Source organism: Canis lupus, chromosome 14 (assembly GCF_048164855.1).
Source record: "Canis lupus baileyi chromosome 14, mCanLup2.hap1, whole genome shotgun sequence".
In the NCBI taxonomy this organism is placed as follows: Eukaryota; Metazoa; Chordata; class Mammalia; order Carnivora; family Canidae; genus Canis; species Canis lupus.
In genome coordinates this window covers 57,500,509-57,522,319 of record NC_132851.1, presented here as the reverse complement: position 1 = coordinate 57,522,319, position 21,811 = coordinate 57,500,509, and the positions used below count along the sequence as shown (strand labels likewise).

The window sequence follows — 21,811 nt, the reverse complement described above, 5'->3', positions numbered from 1 at the left end:
ACAGTTGCTATATGCATAAGCGTGGCGTACACTGCCTGGACCATAATAAGCCTGACCTGAGCATGGGCTGTTATCCTGTTAATGTCAAACACTCTAGCATAGACATATCTCTTCTTTTTCTAAGTAGGTTTAAACTATGTAAATCTTGTGGTATAAGATATATCAAAATGAAAATAATATGACAATGCCAGAGAATCGTAAAACAAGATACTTCAAATATTGATAGTCAATCACTCTGCTTCCAGCTGAAAATGCACTTCAAATACCTCAGGTCATATTACTTACATTTATTTAAATGTGCATTGAAAACACCTGAATAAAAATATCACTGAATTTTAAATTATGAGGATGAATAATACCCTCCTTCCATTTTTACTGCTTCATTATTAGTTCTCTGACGTATCTTAAGTTTCCTTGAAGATCTATGAAACCAAAGCAATTCACCTGCTTCGATCCTCTCACTGGAATGAAAAAATCAGGTACATGTAATAAAAAATCAAGAAACGGAGTTCTTGATTCTCAGACTAAACCTTAAATTTTTGTTTGACCATGATTTCCCCAAACTTACCAAAATGGCGGGGGGGACACCTGCATAAGAAGTGTTCAATTTTGTTTCTTTCTTTTTTTTTTTTTTTTGTTCAGGCTCTTTTTTGAACTTTGTTAAGGAAGCTCTATAGTCCACACCAATCCTGACAACAAATCCCTGAAAGAAGGATGAGAAATAGGCTTGGCCTAAGCTCCCAAAATAAAGGTTAGTTTGTGCCAACACACATCAGCGAACAACTGCAATCTTAAGACAGGCTCTGGGGAAGGGCGGCCTGAATGATCTGGAAATTCTCCAGGAATGATTCAAAGAACGCAAGAGAGGGCATAGCCAACTGCCCTAATAAAAGCGTAGTATGCAATTAAGGGAAATGAAGCAGGCACTGAATTAGAGACTGAGATTGTTTGTGATGAGTTTATAATCCGTAAAAATGATTCAAAGGAAACATTTTAGTAAATATTCAAATCAAAATGAAAAGAACAAACACAATCAAGAGAAACAGAAATTCATGGTCAGCTTGAAACTGTGATTTAAGTTCTGTCCTTTCCTTTTCCTTTTCCACTTCCATGGAAATTTTAATTAAAAAAAAAAAAACAACAACTTGGTTAGACACATAAAATGAGATTATATTTTACTCAATTTTCTTTAAAAAAAGATTAAATCTCAGTCCAATGGGTATGCCTTTCAATAAACCATTAAATTCATTGTAGTCTTGGTGAAGAACAGATATTTAAAATCCAGTCTGATTTATTAATAATAATGTCACAGATTTTAGAGTACATTTTTACAAACATTACTTAAATTCCAATGTCCTTGTGAATGAAGGACTATTATGCAGATTTTATTTCTCCTTCTTTGTTATGGTTGATTTATTTTATTTTATTATTATTATTATTATTATTATTATTGTGTTATAGCTGATTTTAAAGAGGAAACAAACTTTTAAATACTTGGATACAATGTAGTATTAGTTTCAAGTGTAAAATTTAGTGATTCATCACTTATATATTGGAATTTAAATAAAAAGCTTTAAAAGAGATGAATAAATAAAATATTACTTGGAAATCGCAGTTACAGGGGTCATTTGAGATCATGTTGAGACTGTACTCATTTCATGAATGTTATAACTGCTATTCAGAGAGGTTACCTAGTTTATCCAATATCACACAGCACATGGTGGCAGAATTAGAATAGTCTAAGAATCTGTATTTCTTTCTTTAATACCTGAGCTCTTTCCTCTAAGTTTCAGCTACTGTCTTTTGAATAGAGCAACTATGATTTATCTGTAATTTGAACTGATGCATTTGCCATTATTTTTTTAATTGATAATTGGTTCAGATCAATTATCCTAATCTGTTAATCAAAAATGTAAAATGGAAACTTCTTCATAATAAGAACATCTGTTTTCTCTTCTCTTTACTTCTATTAAGAGTGATTTATTTTATGTGACCATAATAGTTTTTCAGTTACTATGTATATGTTTTTCAACTATTACGTATTAGTTGAAATGTTAACATCAGTGATTTTAATCACTTAATAGTTTCAGGACTTTCAGAAGCTTGTATAATAGATTAGGATATAAAATATTATTTTGGGAAAATTCATATCCTCTGAGGACTCAGAAAATAATTTATTTTTTATATTACTAAGGTCCTTCCTATCTGCTTTAGCCTGCTGATTCAGAGCCCATTTCATAGTTCATTGGTATCACTAACATTGGGAAAAATGGAGAAAAAAAAAGGACCATATAAACTTCACAGGGGAAGAGGATAATTCACTTGTGGATATTTTGGGGAGTCAACAGAACTAAGTTAGAACACTACTTGTAACTGTGGTTATTATGAATAAGTTTCACTTTCCTGTAAACTAGTATTATAACTATTCAGGTTTAGAAAGGTAGAGAACAGAAATAATTTGAATGCTTGTGTAGGGTGATGGAGTGAAGGAAGGCATAGATCTGATTTGGAGAGACATAAATCTGACTTTGGAGACCAACAATGAGAAAGTTACAAGTATAAATTGGGAGTGCCTGGCTGGCTCAGTCAGTAGAGTTTGAGACTCTTGTAAGTACATGTTGAATGGCTTCTAATTTTCAGAAACTTCTCTATGTACTCCATATACATTGTCCTATTCAGTTTTATAAAAATTTCATGAAATTTATAATATGATCAAAGTGTGAAGAGGATGGAAAGGTTGAGATCTCACAGCTAATTAATTACAAGTAACGTCTTGAACTCATACTATTTCCACTAAACAATGTTATTTTCTAGACACATGTTGCTTGCTTATGTATTTGCCTAGGTCCAAGAATAGCATATCTTGATGTATATTTTGATATTCTGCTCATGTTAACTTCTTAAACTCCAATTCTTTGTAACTAATATATAAGATTTTCCCATAAGCTTTGACAAAAAAAAAAAAAATCCAGGACAAGTGGTTTGTCTTTTGCTTCTTATATTTTTCTTTTTTACCCACCTAATCTCAGATTTAGTGTCTTCCAGAAGTTACTCAAATGACATACAGCACTGAATAAAAGCATAGTTTATCATGAAGGCCTTCCTACCAACAAAGATGTTCATAAACTCCAGTCACTACTTACTTTATTGTTATATTAGTCATTAATATCCCAGTTTAGAGGGAAAAATTCAATTATATGATGATTTGCTTATTCAACAAACGTCAAGTACTTACTATATGCCATGAATTATACTATGCCTTATCGGTAGAGTGATGGACAAAACCACATCTGATCCCTGCTTCATGAATCTTAGGCGGGTGACACTGTTCTTGGTAAATGTCACAAATCTGGGACACCTGAGTGGTTAACTGTCTGCCTTCACCTATAGTCCTGGGATTGAGTCCCTCATCGGGCACCCCAAAAAACCTGCCTCTCTTTCTGCCTATGTCTCTGCCTCTCTCTCTGTGTCTCTCATGAAGAAATAAATAAAATCTTCAAAAAATTGTCACGAATATGTATAGATGACTATAATTTCCATTGTCTGACTAGTCTATTGACAACAAATGTTAAATATAGAGAATTGAACTACTCTCTAGAGGAAGGGCCAACAATTATTTATCCACTGATGGGCATAAGATCCCTTCCTTTTTTGCATTTTTATCAGTGATTCAGAGCAAAGGTATATTAGTTTTGCAAATATCCAATCCTATGACCTTATGAGAAAAATTCATTGTTAACATGCAAATATTCAAATTTGACAGAGTGTGATTTAGAAAATATACAATGCAATTTTGGAAACAAATGGAGTATTCATGATAAAAACTGAACCAAGACACAGAAAAGCTCTCACAATACTGAAGAAGAAACTTGGATGACTGACACTACTCAATATCAAGACTTACTATAAAACTACGCGAATAAAAGACAAATGTGATGTTGGCAAAAGAATAGATAGATCAGTGGGACAGAATAGAGAACTCAGAAATAGATCTACACAATACAAATAGATCTACACAATACAAATAGATCTACACAATAACCTACCAATCATAGGCAATTCAATGGAGAAGAAGTAGTCTATCCAGCATTTGCTACTAGTACAACTATGCACTCACGGCTAAGCAAAAATAAAATGAATCTATACACAGACTTTAAATCTTTCACATAATTATGCTAAGTGACAGAAGTCAGAGAAAGACAAATAGCATATGCTTTCACTCATATGTAGGATTTAAGAAACAAAACAGATGAACATAGGGGAAGGGGAAGAAAAAGGGAAGCAAACTGTAAGAGACTCTTAACTACAGAACAAACTGATGGTTGATGGAGGGAGGTGAGAGGGAGATGGGATACATGGGTGATGGGTATTAAGCAGGTTACTTGTAACGAGCACTGGGTATTTCGCGTAAGTGATGAATCACTAAATTCTACTCTTGAAACCAGTATTATACTGTATGTTAGCTAAAATTGTAAAAAAATTGAATAAGAAGTTAACAGTTAAAATAAATTAAGTTTACTGTCAAAGGAAATTTCTTTTCACATAAATTAACACAAAATAAATCATAGACCTAATTGAAAAGTGCAAAAACTATACAATTTCTGGGATAATATGGGAGAAAATCTAGATTATCTTTGATTTGGTGATGCCTTTTTCAATAATACCAAAAGCATGATCCATGAACAACAACAAAAAAAGATAAATTGGGCTTCACTGAAACTAAAATCTTTTGCTCTGCAAAAGATAATATTAAGAGAACGAGAAGACAAGCCACATACTGGAAAAAGATATTTGGAAAAACATATCTGCTAATGGAATTCTATCTAAATTCTACAAAGAACTCTTAAAACTCAGCAATAAGAAAAAAATACAAAATGGACAAAAGATGAATAGATACCTCATCTGGGAAGACATGCAAATAAGCGTAAGAAAAGATGCTCCTAAAAATGTTTCACATCATTTTCCACTAGAGAATTGCATCTTAAACCGATGAGATACCATGTCACACCTAGCAGGATGGCCACAAATCCAGAACACTGAGAACACCAAATTCTGATAGGGATGCGGAGCAAGAGGAACTCCCATTTATTGCTGGTGGGAATGCAAAATGGTACAACCACTTTGGAAGACAGTCTGGGGCAGCCCCGGTGGCGCAGCAGTTTGGCGCTGCCTACAGCCTGGGGTGTGATCCTGGAGACCTGGGATCGAGTCCCACATTGGGCTCCCTGCATGAGCCTGCTTCTCCCTCTGCCTGTGTCTCTGCCTCTCTCTGTCTATGAGTAAATAAATAAAATCTTAAAAAAAAAAGAAGACAGTCTGATAGTTTCTTAAATAGGCTTACCATCCAATCCAGCAATCACACTCCTAGTTATTTACCCCAATAATTTGAAAACTATATTCACACAAAAACCTGAACATGAATGTTTGTAATAGCAACCAAGATACTCTTCGATGAATGAATGAATATACAAACTGTGGTATATCTTTACACTAAGGTATTATTTACACACACAATATGCATGACAGAGAGAGAAATCTCAAATTATGAAAAAGCATGGAGGAAACTTAAAAGCATACTGCTAAATGAAAGGCACCCTCTGAAAGTACTATATATTATATGATTTCAACTAATAATACAGTAGAAAAAGTGAAACTTTGAAGACAGAAAAAAGATCATTCATTGCCAGGAGTTTGGATTAGGGGAACAGTGGGGAAGTTGTAACACAGGACATTTTCAGGTCAGTGAAACTATTCTGTGTGATACCATCAAGATGGGTACATGACTTTATACATTTGTCAAAACTCAAAGAACTGTAAAACACAAAGACTAAAGTCTAAAACAAACTATGAACTTTAATTAATAAATATCTGTCAATATTAGTTCAGTTTTAACAAAAATTCCACATTAACGCAAGATATTAATTGAAGGTTTGGATCATAGGGGAGGAAGGGAGTATAAGGGAATGCTGTATATTCAATCATGTATTTTTTTTTTCTGTAAACTAGAATTGCTTTTAAAAATAAATCTGTTAATTATTTAAAATAACCTCAGAAGAAATGGAAAATGAACTGAAATGGATAACTTCTGTCAAAAATAAATGAAAATTTTGAGAGTAAAGAACAATAATATCTTGGGGTGCCTGGGTGGCTCATTTGGTTAAGTGTCTGCCTTAGGCTCAGGTGATGATCCAGGGTCCTGGGATCCAGCCCTGCATCAGGATTCCTGTTCAGCTAGGAATCTGTTTCTCCTTCTTCCTTTGATCATCTCCACTGCCTTGTGCTTACTCTCTCTCTTTCTCAAATCAATAAATAAAAAATCTTAAAAAAAGAATAATATCTTAACCACTCTCCTTCACACTTTATTATAAATAAATGCAATTAGGAACAAGATTCCTATTTGACATTCCATCTTTTTGTAAACTTTTTGTATTTAAAATATATTTTGAATTGCAATCTATTTTACCAAGGCATATCCCAGGTCTACTATTAAACAAATATTAATTAAGGGTGTTATTTTCATTACGATCCATTTAGCAATAATCTTATAAGAACACCTTAGCAGGGACACCTGGATGGTTCAATAATTGAGTGCCTGCCTTTGGCTCAGGCTATGATCCTAGGCTACTGGGATCAAGTTTTGCACCAGGCACCCCATAGGGACCCTGCTTCTCCCTCTGCCTATGTCTCTGCCTCCCTCTCTGTGTCTCTCATGAAAAAATAAATAAAATATATTTTTAAAGGGCACCTTAGCAAATATAAAACATATTATTTTATTTTTTAAATTATTTATTTATTTATTTATGATAGAGATAGAGAGAGAGAGGCAGAGACACAAGAGGAGGGAGAAGCAGGCTCCATACAGGGAGCCCGATGTGGGACTCGATGCCGGGAACTCCAGGATCTCGCCCTGGGCCAAAGGCAGGCGCTAAACCACTGAGCCACCCAGGGATCCCCAAACATTTTATTTTTTTAAAACTACTTCAAAAATACAAAATGCAGTATGGAATAATATAATGTCTTAGGCGATTTTTATTCTCTTCCCAATTTTTAACTTGAGTGATTGGCACAGATGAAAACCTGAGTTTCTTTCCTCTTTAAACTGTCTTTCATATCCATTTTTTCCTCTTTCTCCATTCCTTATTTTATGTGTTGGTATGAGTGTGCGTTTATTTTATGCTTTGCATTTTGGAAGAGTTCTACAAAAACAACGAAAAGGAGATCCAGAGGGGTTTTTTGGTATACTTTTTACCTGGCTTCTCCCAATTTTAACATCATGTATAACCATGGTATGTTTATCAAAATTCAGAAATTAGCACTGGCACAATACTATTAATTGAACTACAAATATTTTTCTCTTATCACTGTTTTTCCACTAACTCCTTTTTCTGTTCCAGGAAACAATCTAGACACCATTGCCTTTTTTAGTCATGTTATTATATAATCTCTTTTCATCTGTCACAGTTTCTTAGTTTTTCCTTATTTTCAAATTTTGACAGTTTTGAAGAGTATTAAGTATGTCTCTCAATTTATATTTTCTCATGGTTAGACTGAAGAAGTGAATTTTGGAAAAATACCGCAGAGGTAAAGTGTCTTCATTTCATGATACAGTGGGTACAAAATAGCAACATGAGTTTTCAGGGTGATATTCAACTTGGCCTCTTGGTTTAAATGCTGTCTTCCTGCCAGTTTAGTCCTCCATAAATTGTCCATCTTCTTTTCCATTCATTATTTTTTGTAAGGGTGTCATTATGTGAAAACCACACTCAGGAAGAGAGTATACTTATATACTATTTGGAATTCCTGTGTAAAGAAAATTCATTCCTTATCCCATTTATTTATTATTTATAAAATCATTTATTCTTAACAGTATGGACTCATGGATATTTATATTGTTCTTCGAGTTAGAATCCATTTCTATCAGTATTTATTTTCTTATTTAAAATATTCCAGCTTTGGCAATGGGAGCTCTTTCAGTTTGGCTCCTGTGCCCTTTAAACTATTCCTTTTTTTTTTTTTTTTTAAGATTTTATTTATTTACTCATGAGAGACACACAGAAAGAGAGAGGCAGAGACACAGGCAGAGTGAGCCAGACATGGGACTCGATCTGGGGTCTCCAGGATCACATCCTGGGCTGAAGGCAGCGCTAAACCACTGAGCCACCTGGGCTGCCTGAGACTATTCCTTTTTTAAAACAGAAACTATATTTGAAGAGACATATAGCGTTATATGTCATTTTAGTGTAAGACAACAGTTTACCTGAGCATTCTATTAGCATCACACCATTCTGCCTACACCTTCAAGATACATTTACTGATTATTTATTTATAATAATAAATATATATATTCACTCCATATAATATATAAATTATATATAAATAATATAATATGTAAGTTATATATATATATTCACTCTAGAGAGTTTAAGGAATGAGATCAGAGATATAACAAGGTGCTGATTATACAGACTTTGCAGACCTTTGCAAAGAACTTTAGCTTTTTTATTCCATAAAATGGGAAGCCTCTGCAGTGTGCTGAGCAGATTATTAGATTATTCACTTTAGCATAGACTCTGATCACTCTAGCTGAGGTATTAAAATACCAGATTGGCCAGTGTTGGCACAGGGAGACTAGTTTAGAAAAGCAATACAGTTCAGATTGATGCTTTGAAGGTAGCATAGGATGGTGACAAGATTGTGTTCTTGATTTGTGATGGATTAGAACTGAAGTGTGGGAGAAAGGGAGAAGTTATGATGATTCCAAGTTTGGAGTCCTGTACAACTAAGGTGATGAAATTGCACAACACGTGTGTGTGTGTGTGTGTTTATAAATACATGCACATGCAAATGCACACACAGACATATATATCCTTGTCTTCTATATTTTCAAAATATTAAGTACAATGGTTGTCTAGAGTACGAAAATGATAACTGAACAATGTGTAAGTGGATCTCTTTTGCATAATGTTTGGTCAAAATTAAAAACCAATACATTATTTTATTATAAAAATAAATTTAGCCTCATAGAGATACATAGATTCATCTCTTTATGATTATTATTATTATTTTCAGGGAGCCCCACACCCAGTGGGGTTTGAACTCATGATCCTGTGATCAAGATCTGAGCCACGCACTCAAGAGTCTGTCGCTTAATGGACTGAGCCACTCAGGTGTCCCACATGCCTCTATAATTTTAATCATTTTCCTTTTCATGTCATCATTAAAACCAACGTCTCAGAATATTTTCCTGTGATATCCCTTTATATCAGTGGCAATATGTTTTGGATATTTTTCAGTTGTTTCTTTACCAGATATACCAGTTATTCGAGTACTTGGGATTCTTTTCCACAAACCTCCTTCCTCAGGTTAACATTTTCCTTCTTCTTGATATTATTTCAATCTGCCATAGTTTAGTGTTGTGGTAAATGTGGTGTTTAGCACTGACTTTCTAAATAAATTCAAAGGTTTTCCAGCAGTTTATGATATACAGAAATGTTGAAAGGAGATTTGCTTCTTTATCCTCCAGTTATAAAAATGCTTTCTACATATTCTAATCTCATAGATGATTTGCCATCTTTCTATTCCCTGTACAAAGTGAAGAATTCATCCATTTGTATCATATATATAGCACATTTGTATATATAGTATACAATATTTGTATTGGATTATAATATGTACCATGTTTAATATTTATATTTATTTACATTTATTATATATTATTTAATAATATTTACATTGATTTATATCTATATTTGAAATATGCACAAGTCTTTATCTTGACAGCATTTATAAAAATTTTCTTATGTAATAATGCCCTAGGTGTTTTTAAATTTATCTCTAGGATAGCCCTAAACTGATTTTAAACACATTTAAATGGGAACCTGTGAATAATATGTGTGTTTGGAGATTAGTGTATACAGAATTCAGAGATAATAAAAATTCTTTCTACCCTTTCTCTCTCTCTCTCTCTTTTTTTTTTTTTTTTGCTTTGGAATTTCAGATACTTGTATACTTGTGGCCATATTAAGAAGCAGAGATAAAAGGAGAAAGCAAGAAATAATCGGAAGGCTGGTAAAGTAATCCTCTACGCTGCCACAATTTACAATAGCGTGTTATATATAGAAATAGATCAGTCATTGTTTTCAAGCCTGCTAAATAAAACTGAACTCTTGGAATGGCATGGCACTTGACCTTTCCCGGTTTCACCAGCAGTATTTAAACTGGTGCAAAGGCAATGCTCTTGCAAGTGTCTTCTGTTGACATGACAGATTCTCTTGCTGGTTCACACCATGTTCAGGAGGCACAAGTCCCTGGCTTCGGATCGCAGGAGAGAAGTATTTTCTCGAGGGGCTGCACGGTCCATGTTGAAGAATGACTTGAGAAACTTTCAGTGTTTGTCTCAACTTGTGCTCTCAGCGGGCCCTCTGAAAGCAATTCCAGTAGTTAAACATTCAAAAACTGTGCACTTTGAGATTGAAATACTTGATGCTCACACCAGAAAGCAGATATGCATTGTGGATAAGGTAAGTTCTATTTGCTCATTAAATTTTTCTTATCTGTCCCAAAGATTTTTTACTGTTCGATTTAATGATGACAAGTCTGTATCAAAATATATTCCATGCTTTTAATGTTAGGTTTATGAATGGTAGGATAGATAGTATGTATATGATTTCAGTGGAAGATACTGCACCTTTCATAGTTTAAATGGTAGCTAATAATTATTAGGTTCTGTTTTTCTTGCTAACAGTCACCATTGTCCAGGGGTAAAATTTCCTTTGCTCAACTTCTTAAGCCTACATCACAAAATTTCTCTAGGTTTTTCTCTCCATGCACTTCATTACTTATTCAAATTAACATAGTTTTATAGTGTTCCTAGAAAATAGCAAGCAAAAGGCATTAAATTTACTGAAGTAAATGCTATTTAGCATATATGGTAAAGTCTAATCATTTAAAGGTTATTTAGAGTTAATTATCTGAAAAAGGAACATTTCACTCTTTACAAAAACTTTACTTATTTCAAATTTACAGTATTTAAGTTCCTAAAAAAAAGTCTTGCTTAATACATTACACTTTTATTTTCATATCACAGACATTTCTCTCAGGCATGATAGGCACTTCCTGGGTTAGAAAATAAATAAATAAATAAATAAATAAATAAATAAATAAATAAATAACACATTGTGGATATACATATGTGAATACAGTATTTCAAACATTTTCAGTTTTTAAGTTTGAACAGTCACTAGTAATTTAATTTTTTGAGAAAGATTGATATTTTAAAGATGATGTATTTTCACTTATTTTGCTACAAAGACATTATAAAAAAGTTTTTGCTATTGTTCTTAAAATAAAATTCAACCACTGCTTTCCTTTAACTATACTTTAGCTATGTTTCCAGATAAAAGGGACAGAGACAAAATGTTTACTCTTCTAATTGTAGATGATACATAATTTCTTACTTAATAATTCTAACACTGTACCAACCTATTAGTTGAGTAATATTAACTATTATTTACAGATAGAAATAAAAGATAAAGAACTTTTACAAGTTCACACAGGTCATAAGTGGAATGCAAGAGATTTAGAACTATTTCTATGCAATTCTAAATCATTCTTTTTCTGTTTCCACTAGTCATATATAAATGAGAAATATATATTACTAATAATAGAATTTTAACTTATTAATTTCATGCATGTTATAACTTACTTCTATTTCATATCTTAATAGAGTTTTTGTATTTTTTAAATATCATACAGGAATAAGACAAAAAAAATCATCCAGAATTTGCTGACATTTGCATTATCTCACTCTTAAAAATTCAAAACTTATAAGAAAAATACAATTAAATTAAAGGAAATAAGGTACTGAATGGAGTGGATATTAAGCTGATCAAGGATTTCCATACACCAAGATTCTAGACTGCGACTGGTTTTTGCATCCTTTCTGATTTGATGCGAGATACAACTTAAAGTAACGAGAAATTGCTAATGGGCTGCTAATTATTTTCCTCCTACATTCAAATTTTTATATTGAAATTATCCTTGAAAGTAAAACATGGAGGTTTACATTTCCAGTTACTACTTAAATTGCAAAAAAAAAAAAAAAAAATTAAGCATGCAGAAAGCCAGCATTCTTTAGAGATAAGGATTTGGCTTAGGAATTTTGATTTAGAAATTTTGCTTACATTTGAATAGTCCTGGTTTAAAAAAAAAAAAAAAAAAAAGAATCCTGGTAATTGGATTCCCAGTGGCAAACCTTTGGGAAAACTCTGCTAGGCCAAGTAGGGGATTACTTCTGGATTCCACACTGGCCTTTATTGCACAATGAACACCATATGATGTACAACTTGCAACATAGAGGTGTTTGACTTGTCAGAAATGGATTTTGCAAAAAAAAAAAAAAAAATGGATTTTGCTTTGCCTCATTTTAGTTTTGTCATTTGATTAATTATCTCAACAATGAAAGACATTTAAAAGAAAAAAAAAACTGAATTAATTTACATTTTTTTGCTCCATGACTCCTACAAGTTCGAATTTGTAAACATGAGAAAGATTGATTTTGTTTGTTGTTTGAGATACTGGTTTTCTTAGACAAAGTAACAGCTATATTGACAGTAAGGTCATGTGAAATGTCTTTCATTGTACTTGGCTCTACTCAGTATACTAAATAAGTGTTGCTTATGACTTAGTCCCTGTCTTTCAGTTAGTATTGTGTTATGAAGCAGTAAAAGTTAAAGGTCATGTACTTTGGAACTAAGTATATCTGGACCAAATCCCAGCTGCATCAATCATATTTATCAAGGCTCAGGCAAGTGAATGAATTGCTGATCGACAGGACCTTTATTTAGAAAATAGGTTAATAAAATCTATTTTGTAAGCTTAGAGTGAAAAGTAGGAACACTATGTGTACCCTGCTTAGCATAGTGCCTTGAACACAACAGGGACAAGGTATATATTTTTAGTTTTAATAATCATTTGGAGTAATAAAATTAATGTGCATAAATATTCAAGAGAAAATTAAGTGAGGAGTTTTGTAATACCGGCACAGAGTTTAAATTTTATTTCTTGATAATTGTCCATTGACATGATTCTCATAATGCTTTGGTCATATATAAATACTCAAATACCTTGAGTGGAATGTAAGTATTTTAGTAATAGTAGAGATTTAGTTTGCATGCAGATCCTATAACTTAAATTTCAAATGGACAAGATATCTACTGAAGATAGTCATGAAACAGAAACATTCATAGAATTCCTGGGGTTAAAGAAGATATACTGAATCATGTTCTTTTATTTAGTATTACACACACACACACACACACACACACACACACACACACACCACAAAGAAACAAACCCAAACCTCTTGCCTTCACTACCTTCAGCTTCTGTCCCATTTCTCTAATAACTTTCATCCTGTTCATATTCCCTATCCACATTTCTCTCTTCTCATTCTAGCCTAAACCTACTCCATTCAGGCATTTTCCTTTGTAAACTGTCAAGAGTTTGAACTGGCCAAGATCACCAGTGAGGCAATGTTAGATTTCCTTGCTGAACCCAAAGGTCAATACTTTAGTGTATCAGCAACATTTGCCACTGATAAGCATGCCCTCCTCTTTAAAACACTTTTTGTTATGTGAGTTTCGGAACAATAGATGCGTATTTTAAAAACTTACTTCATTGCTTCTCCCTTTCCTTTTGCTGCTGCTTCATCGTCTGACTTAACTGGGTGTGGACTGTCACTAACTCAGTTATCAGAACTTCTCCCCATTTTTATTCATTCACCTTATTGAGTCTGATAGCTTTAAATATTATCTATTGATAGCTTTAAATATTATCTATTGATGACTTATAAATATGTAACTACAGCTTCTCCTTTTCTCCTGAGCTGCAAATGCACTTGTCTAAATATGTAAACATCTATGTATTTACTTACCTATGTGTCTATCTATGTATCTATTTATATACTACCTATCCATCTATCTTGATGTTTACTAGGCATCTCAAGCCTACTATATCTAAAACTGAGCACTTGGTCTTACCCTCAAATTTTATCACAGAGTTTCCCAAGTCAATAAGTGGCAACTACATCCTTCAAATACCTCAAGCCAAACACTTAGAGGCATCGTAACTCATATCTTAATCTCACACCGCACATACAATCCATCTTCTCAGTGATATTTTCAAATATATCCAAACTGACATATTTTCACCACCTCTACTGCTTAGCACTCTTAAATCTTTCCTCTACTTCTGTTCTTAGCATCCTCAGTATATTCCTTATGCAGCCACCAGGACTAGCCTGCTAAACCGTGTCAGAGGATATCATTTCCTACATAAAGTTATTCGGTGTCTTCTTTAGTTCTGCTTAATTGTCACTTTTTCTTTGGGGGCTTTTGCTAACTACTTTTTTAAGACTGTAAAATCGACCAATATTCTCTGTTACCCTTTCCTGTTCTATTGCTTTACTACTACTAATTACCATCTAACTTACTGTTTATTTTCCCTTTTACCTTTTGTTTATAATTTGGCCTATCCCTGGTGTGCCAGCTTCAATCTGGGTTCTAGCGTTTTTTTTTTTTTTTTTCATTCCTATCTCTCCAACGTCCAGAACAGTAGTTGACACAATGAAAATGTTTAACAACAGCAACACCACCAAAAAAAGTGTTCCACCAATATGTACTGAATAAATGATACCTGTTCAAGAAATGTGGGATTTAACAATGCACTCATGGTTAGCAGTGATAGTTTTGAGATGAAGGAGGAGGATTTGAAAGTACTTTTTACTATTCTCTAAATCACATTATTATTGAAATAAATAGAAATATATTCACAGAACAAGACATTTGATCAAATGGTTTCACTAAATGCCGGAATTCTTCCTAGGTTGCTCCCAGCCGAGATGTGTAGGATTTAACTCTGTATTAGTGTATAATTTACTGACAGTCATGTTCTGATTATAAAAAGTGAAAAATTTTTCGTAAGACAGACAATGCAGAGGGGGGTATTTATTTAACTAATTTAGCTATATCCCATATGTGATTAAAATAATATGACTAATCAAGGGTGATAAGATGAAGAGCTGATTTAAAATGTAAATATCATTCTTGTTTTGATTGGAACATAAAACATGTATGGAAAGCAATTTTTAAAACTTTAACAATGAGTTATTTTCAGTTGCTCACTATCTTTGTCTCACTTCTATTTTGTAAAATGTCAGAAGCTTATCTAGTGATATATTGATGATTCAAGAGCACAGCAAGAACTCGAAAAGCTAGGATTGATAAATGTTTCCAATATCTTCCCATTCTTTTTTCTTTAATCTTTTCTCCAAGGAACTTGACCTTAAGAGCCCTCTCTCTCCTATTATTTTATTTGCTCTATGTCAAAACTCTAAAAAGCATTTTAAAGACTACTTAGAGGAATGCACTTGTGATGAGCACTGGGTGATGCATGGAATTGTTGAATCACTATATTGTATACCTGAAACTAATCAAGCACTGTGTGTTAAAAAAAAAAAAGGCTACTTATAAATAAAAGAAACCACTCAGTAATTCTCCAATCCTTCTAATGGTAAAATATCAGTTTTTAAAATAGGAGAGAGAATTATAAGCTAGTCAGACTGAATTAAAAATGTGCTTTTAATACTTGAGTTAAAAATTTTGAGAATTCTTAATTTCTAATATTGTCACTTTTAATATTTTACCTTGGGTGGCATGCAACTAAGCATATATATGCCTCAATTTGTTCATTTGTAAAATGAGAATGGCATCTGCCTTAAAATATCCTCATGGAAGTTTTCAGTATTTCATGTGTATACAATGACAGTATCTCATTTTTCTTCCATTCCTCTCCTTCCCCCTCCTTCTCCTCTTTTTTTTTCTTCTTCCCCTTCTCCTTCTCTATCATTCACCTTTTTCTCCCATCCCTGTCCACTTTCTCCTTCCTTCTACTTCCGTCCTCTTCCTCCTATTTCTCATTGTGAGCATGATATAATTGAAGCTTATGAGCTTTGAATTCACATAGAAAGAATTTTAATATGAATCTGCTTGCTTTTAGTTTCTCTTTAGATGTAATCCAGTATCTCTGCACTTTATTATCATTTTCTGTAAAAAAAAAAGATTAGAGTATTATTACTCATTCATTTATAAAGGAAGAACAGTGGCACAGAGACTTAAAATGAAGGACTTATTGTATATTAGAATCAAGCTTTGAACTGATCAATATATGTCCTGGTCTTTGCTCTTAACTACTATACACTACCACTTGACACATACTAATAGCTTCCATTAGTTCAAATTCTCACGTTCTCTTTAATTTCATAATTGGGACAAGGCATCCAACTTCTGATACAAACAATGTGTTTCAGAACAGAGATGCTATTTCCTTTTTTCTTGCATCTTCCATCACCATCTTCTTTTCTTTTTTTTTTTTTCAACATTTCAAGCTTTTATTTAAATTTATTTAGTTAACACATAGTGTAATATTAGTTTCAGGAGTAGAATTTGTGATTCATCACTTACATATAACACCCAGAGCTCATTACAAGTGCCTTCCTTAATATCCATCACCCATTTTGCCCATCCCTCATCAATCTCCTCTCCAGCAATCCTCAGTTTGTTCTCTACAGTTAAGAGTCTCATTTATGGTTTGCCCCCCTCTTTTTTTTTATTTTTTCTTTCCCCTATCTTCATCTGTTTTATTAAAGGGGCTATTTTTTAAGGATATCTACCTCCCTTTCATTTGATATAAAAAAAGTTCCAAAACATTTTTTCTATTTTTTATATACAGACATAAGATAGCATATTCAAACCTAGAAATTAAAAATATCTTTGAAGTATTTTTAATAATAAATTAAGCAACAAATTTGTTCAAAATGTTTATATCATTAAAAATTATAAAATTGAGATGAGCAATTCCTCCCCCAAAGCGGTAATTAATATAATCATTTTTATGAGCCTAGAGGAGCCTCAATGCCCACTCCTTTTTTTGGATATACTTGGGAATTCCATAATACAGCATGCAATTCTAATTTCAAAAGAATCAGTGTACTTTGGTCTTAATATATTTTAGTATCATCTGCCCTGACTTAGATTTCCCTCAGCAAATTGGACTTGCTATATTTAACAAATAGATAATGCCATGGGAGGCAATGTGATGCAGTAGTTTATGCATAGAAGTCAGGCATTTGTGTCTGCATTTGAGTTTTGCAAATTATTAATGATTTATCATCTTAACATGTTACTTAACTACTCAGATTTTTGCTTTTCCAGGTAGGGTAAATATCAAATCAAAGTGCACTAAATATCTATCTTTCAGGAGTAGAGTTTTTATGTTAGTGTAAATGTGAAAAATATAGCACCTTGTCCACCACATGATTGGTTTTCTGTAAATGAATGCTGTATTTTAGATAGTGGCAGTATATCAGTAATATTATTATTCCACTGATGTGGAAAAATAATTAATACTTTTCTAACTGTCAGATTTTAGTCATTTTTTATGACAGTCCTTATGGTTCCTTTCTGAAAAGGTTAAGAAGCTTTAGAATTTGAAAGTATGGTCACAGAGACCATCTTTGTATTATCAGTTTCTGGCATCCTATATCCAACTCATACTCCAGGTGATATGCACTGGGTACTTATCCATGATATACCATGAATGATACCAATGGATATAAAAGCATTGCACATCAACATATAGTAGAGGAAAATGAGTATACTCTAGAAAACTATTCATGAATAACATTTACAAAACAAGTATAAACTATTATGTGTATTCTATTAAATTATGTCCGGAGTCACCTGAACAAATACCATCTTCTAGTAGAGATTTCCATGAGGAAATGTCTATGGCCCATTGCCTTGAATTAAATAGAATGTTGCTAACAAATTCAAATCTACAAACGTAATAATAATATAAAAATGTTCACATCATTTAAATATAATTTAATTTATTAAATTTAAATATATTAAATATATATATATAATTTATTAAATTTAAATATATTAAATATATTAAAAACATAAAATGAAGGAAGGTTTAACAAAGTTTTCACACTGTATTAAAAGTATTGAAGTTAATTTTTTCTTCTTTCTGTTTGTGTGTATTACCCATATTTGGGGAGTAAGTAAAAATAAAAACAGTTTAAATCAAATATAAATCATTGGGCACATCTTTAGGACACACTTGAACCTTAAAGTAATAAGCACATACCCATATATTTCTAACAATCTTTATTGGACAACACAGTTTCTGTAACAAAACAAAATAATTATGTAATAAATATACTGTAGTTTCTATCAAATGTGGTTACAATCTACATGGGTTAGACAAGATGTATATAACTGAGTACAACAAAATATAATGTGGTATTATAGGTCAAAGGAATATGATATTCCATTACCATTTTATTTCAGTTAGGTTTAATTTAACAGGGATTTTGCTGTTTGAACTTGTGATGAATCAAGGCAATCTTCTTTTCATAAACCTATTATGAATCTGTCAAATGAACACATGTTAAGTGAAACACAGGGTGCCAGATGGTGAGCCAAGGTTCTACAACAGACCACAAGAGAAATGAAGATAGAGAAGTTTATTAATAATTCACAGGTTCTGGAGGAAGTATCCAGCAGGCTTCAGAGAGCTCCAGTGGGAGGTGAGAGAAGACGGGGTACAGATATAGATAGACAGGACCTGGGGCACATGCCTTTATTAGGGTTTGTGATTGGAGCACTAGGGGTTCCTGCATTAAGGCTCAGTTAGTCAATCCAAACCAAAAGAGGAGGTTTTGGTAAGCCCCAAGGAAGTCTTATCCTAGGGGCACATAAAGAAAAGTTGTCGGGAAACAGGGGAGATTGTTGGTCCCAAGGGCTGTTGAAAAAGTCATATCGGAATGTACATTTACTTGTGACTCTGAGGGCTGCTATCTTGGGCATGTTCTTGTCAGAGGTCTCGTGTCAGGTGGAGGTCACTGCAGGCTGCTTGGTCAAACAAAACAGATGCCAAAGCAGCAATAGCTTAGTCCAGCTAAACTCTTGACAAAATCTGATGAGCAGAGTGTAGAAGTTATCAGGAAGTTCATGATGGAGGAATTCTTAGTTCTTTCATGATCTAACAGTTCAAACAAAAAAGGATTAAAGCCTGCACTTACATACATATTTCAGGGACATAGTTTTGTTTTGGTATTTTTATGTTTTCTTTGATTCTTGTTTTTAAAGAAATTAAAAAAATTATATTTTAGGCGTGTAGCTTGTCCAGATTAACATTATACTGCTACTTTTGGGTAGCCTGATAAAGAACTATCAAAATCATTACTGAACATGTTGCTGTGATCCTAACATTACTTAAATGCAACATACTTTTTTTTAATTGTTCCTTTTATAGACCTTTAGTGCTCGAAATGTTCTAGTAACAACTTTCTTTCCTGTACTATAACTCATAACATTAGTATTTAACCAATAAGGAGTAATTTAAGGCAATATTAAGAAATAAACATTCCATTTTTTTTTTTTATCTCAAGACTTCAGGGCAAGAGGTCTGAAGGTACAAGATCGCAGAAAGTGGAAACTAATGTTGATATCATTTAAACCTTTTAATATCCTCACATTACATGTCTGTGCTTCTTAACAACATAGACTATAGCAGTGAAAAAATTTATATTTTTGTTAGAATTTGTGTAATGATAGAATCTAAGTTCCATGTGGTCCCAAATCATACATAAATGTGAGTGATCTTAGATTTATGTATGCTTACGTTGCATTTTACCATTTGCTGTGAAAACTGTGGTATTTGCATGGCTACATGATAAGATCTCCAAGGTTTGGGGCCAATCATTGTTTAAAGGTGATAGTATCCTTAAAAGTGTGTTCAATTGATCAAGTTCCTATAAGAGTATCTCACAAGAGCAGAACCCTAGAACATCACCTTTCTCTTCCCTTCCTCCCTCCTTCCTTATTTCCTTCCTTCTTGTTTTTCTTTCTTTTTTTCACATACATTGGAGAATACCCATCTTCCACTGTAACAGACCCTGGGAACACCAGCATGAAAATCAAACCAAACCCCCCAAAATATGTTCTGTCCTCTTCAGACATTCTCTGTATTTTGATGGATAATCACACGTAAATAGTCCAACAGAAGATAATGTGCCATGAGTCAAAATAGAGGCATGAGCAAGATGCTGAGTCCAAGTGGATGATTTTCCTTTTTACTGCAGAAATTGAGAGAGGCTTTAGAAACTTCCTCCAGTTATAAACAGTCCCAGCACACTGACGGATCATCCAGAGGATTTCTCTTAACAGTAAAGGGCAATATCCTAAAGTAGAAATTATCTCCTCTAAATGCTTTATATCCTCAGCTTTTCAGGCTTTAACTGAAGGCAGAGATACCTCTGGAGAATTTAGGAAGCAAGGCCAAGATGAATTCTCTACCCACTTAAGAGTTTCAAATGTGCAAACTTTTTGGGCTCTGTAACATTAGTATGTTATATTTTATTAGTGGATTTTTAAACTGACAGTCATCAAATAATTTTCAATCCCTATTGATCTACTGGGATTCAACTAAGTAACCCGAGCCCACCAGTCTGTCACCACATGAAGCCTATGAATGTCACACTCATTTATTTTCCTATGAGAAGTTAGTTCTCTTTTTAGAGAGATGTATTGTGAACTGCCTACTACCTCAACAAATTGGATATTTTATTTGAGAATTGATCTTACTCTTAAGAATGCTGTACCTCTGCCTTCTTATAAACTCATCATTTTAATATCATTTTGTGAAAAGTGTGTATTAATTATCACTTGTCTTTTTTTCTTATTGCAGTTTAAATTTCCTTATTACACATTTTCACTGCCTCCAAAATAAACGTTTAATATTACTTCATATTTAGGCATTTCTGACTTTTCAATTATTGGTTATTTGATTTCTTAAAAATAAAAATGTAATATAATTGTGATTTATTTTAGCAAAACATTTGTTGAATGGCTACATAACTGAGTCCTTCATTTGTCAATACTGGTCTGTGTGCCATTGAATATGTATTTATTATCTATTTCTCATTACCTTCATTTAATAAGATCCATTCATAATCTGAATTTAATTTAATAAGGACTTTAATAGAGAATCTTGAGACATTCAGAAGATATGCTACTTCTCCTCACAGGAAAATTTCAAAGAGCTTTCGCACTAAAATTCCTGAGTAACTACTTTTGCCGTAAGAGATATTTTGTGTGGAATCCTTTTAACTCAACGTTATAAGAAGAACATAAACAGCAAGAACAACCACAAACCCTGAGCTGTTGATTGCTAAAATAAAATCTGCTTCATTTCAAATGGGAAGGAAAAAAATTCAATGTTCTATAACTATAAAAAAATAGATTCAGAAATGTACTGATTTGCTTTTACTTTTAATCAGCATTTCTGGCATTCCATACCTATAATGTCTCCTTTTTTAAAAGAATTTTTTTAAAAATTCAGTTTAGTTAACATATACTGTATTAGTTTCAGGGGAACATAATGTCTTCTTAGACTAACTTTGTTAATAATAGAATTCTTCTAACTTAAATTAATGGTCCATATATGTCATGATTTAAATATGTAAGTACAATTTCAATAAAATACTTAATTTTCAAGCTATTTCTTCTTGGGGATCTACTGTCATATAAGAGAAAAAAATCTGGATTTTCAGCTTAGCTTTACTTCTGTACACAATAACACCATATCCCCTCTGCCAGATTATATCTCTTCTCAATACTCATGTCATCCAACACCACATCCATCCTAAAAGAAGGGACCAACCTCTGGAGTACTATAATACATA

At 32.9% G+C, this 21,811-nt stretch overlaps 1 protein-coding gene across 2 annotated transcripts in view; it reads left to right on the top strand.

Moving 5' to 3' along the window:
- The first annotated feature begins 10,017 nt into the window (after positions 1-10,017).
- The window catches only part of TECRL (trans-2,3-enoyl-CoA reductase like), a 115,301-nt gene continuing 103,507 nt past the window's right edge, over positions 10,018-21,811 (top strand). For both annotated transcript variants that reach the window (XM_072775216.1, XM_072775215.1), the window contains exon 1: positions 10,018-10,520. In XM_072775216.1, coding sequence (XP_072631317.1) covers positions 10,287-10,520 — 234 coding nt within the window. In that variant the 5' untranslated portion in view covers positions 10,018-10,286. The remainder of the gene's footprint in view (positions 10,521-21,811) is intronic.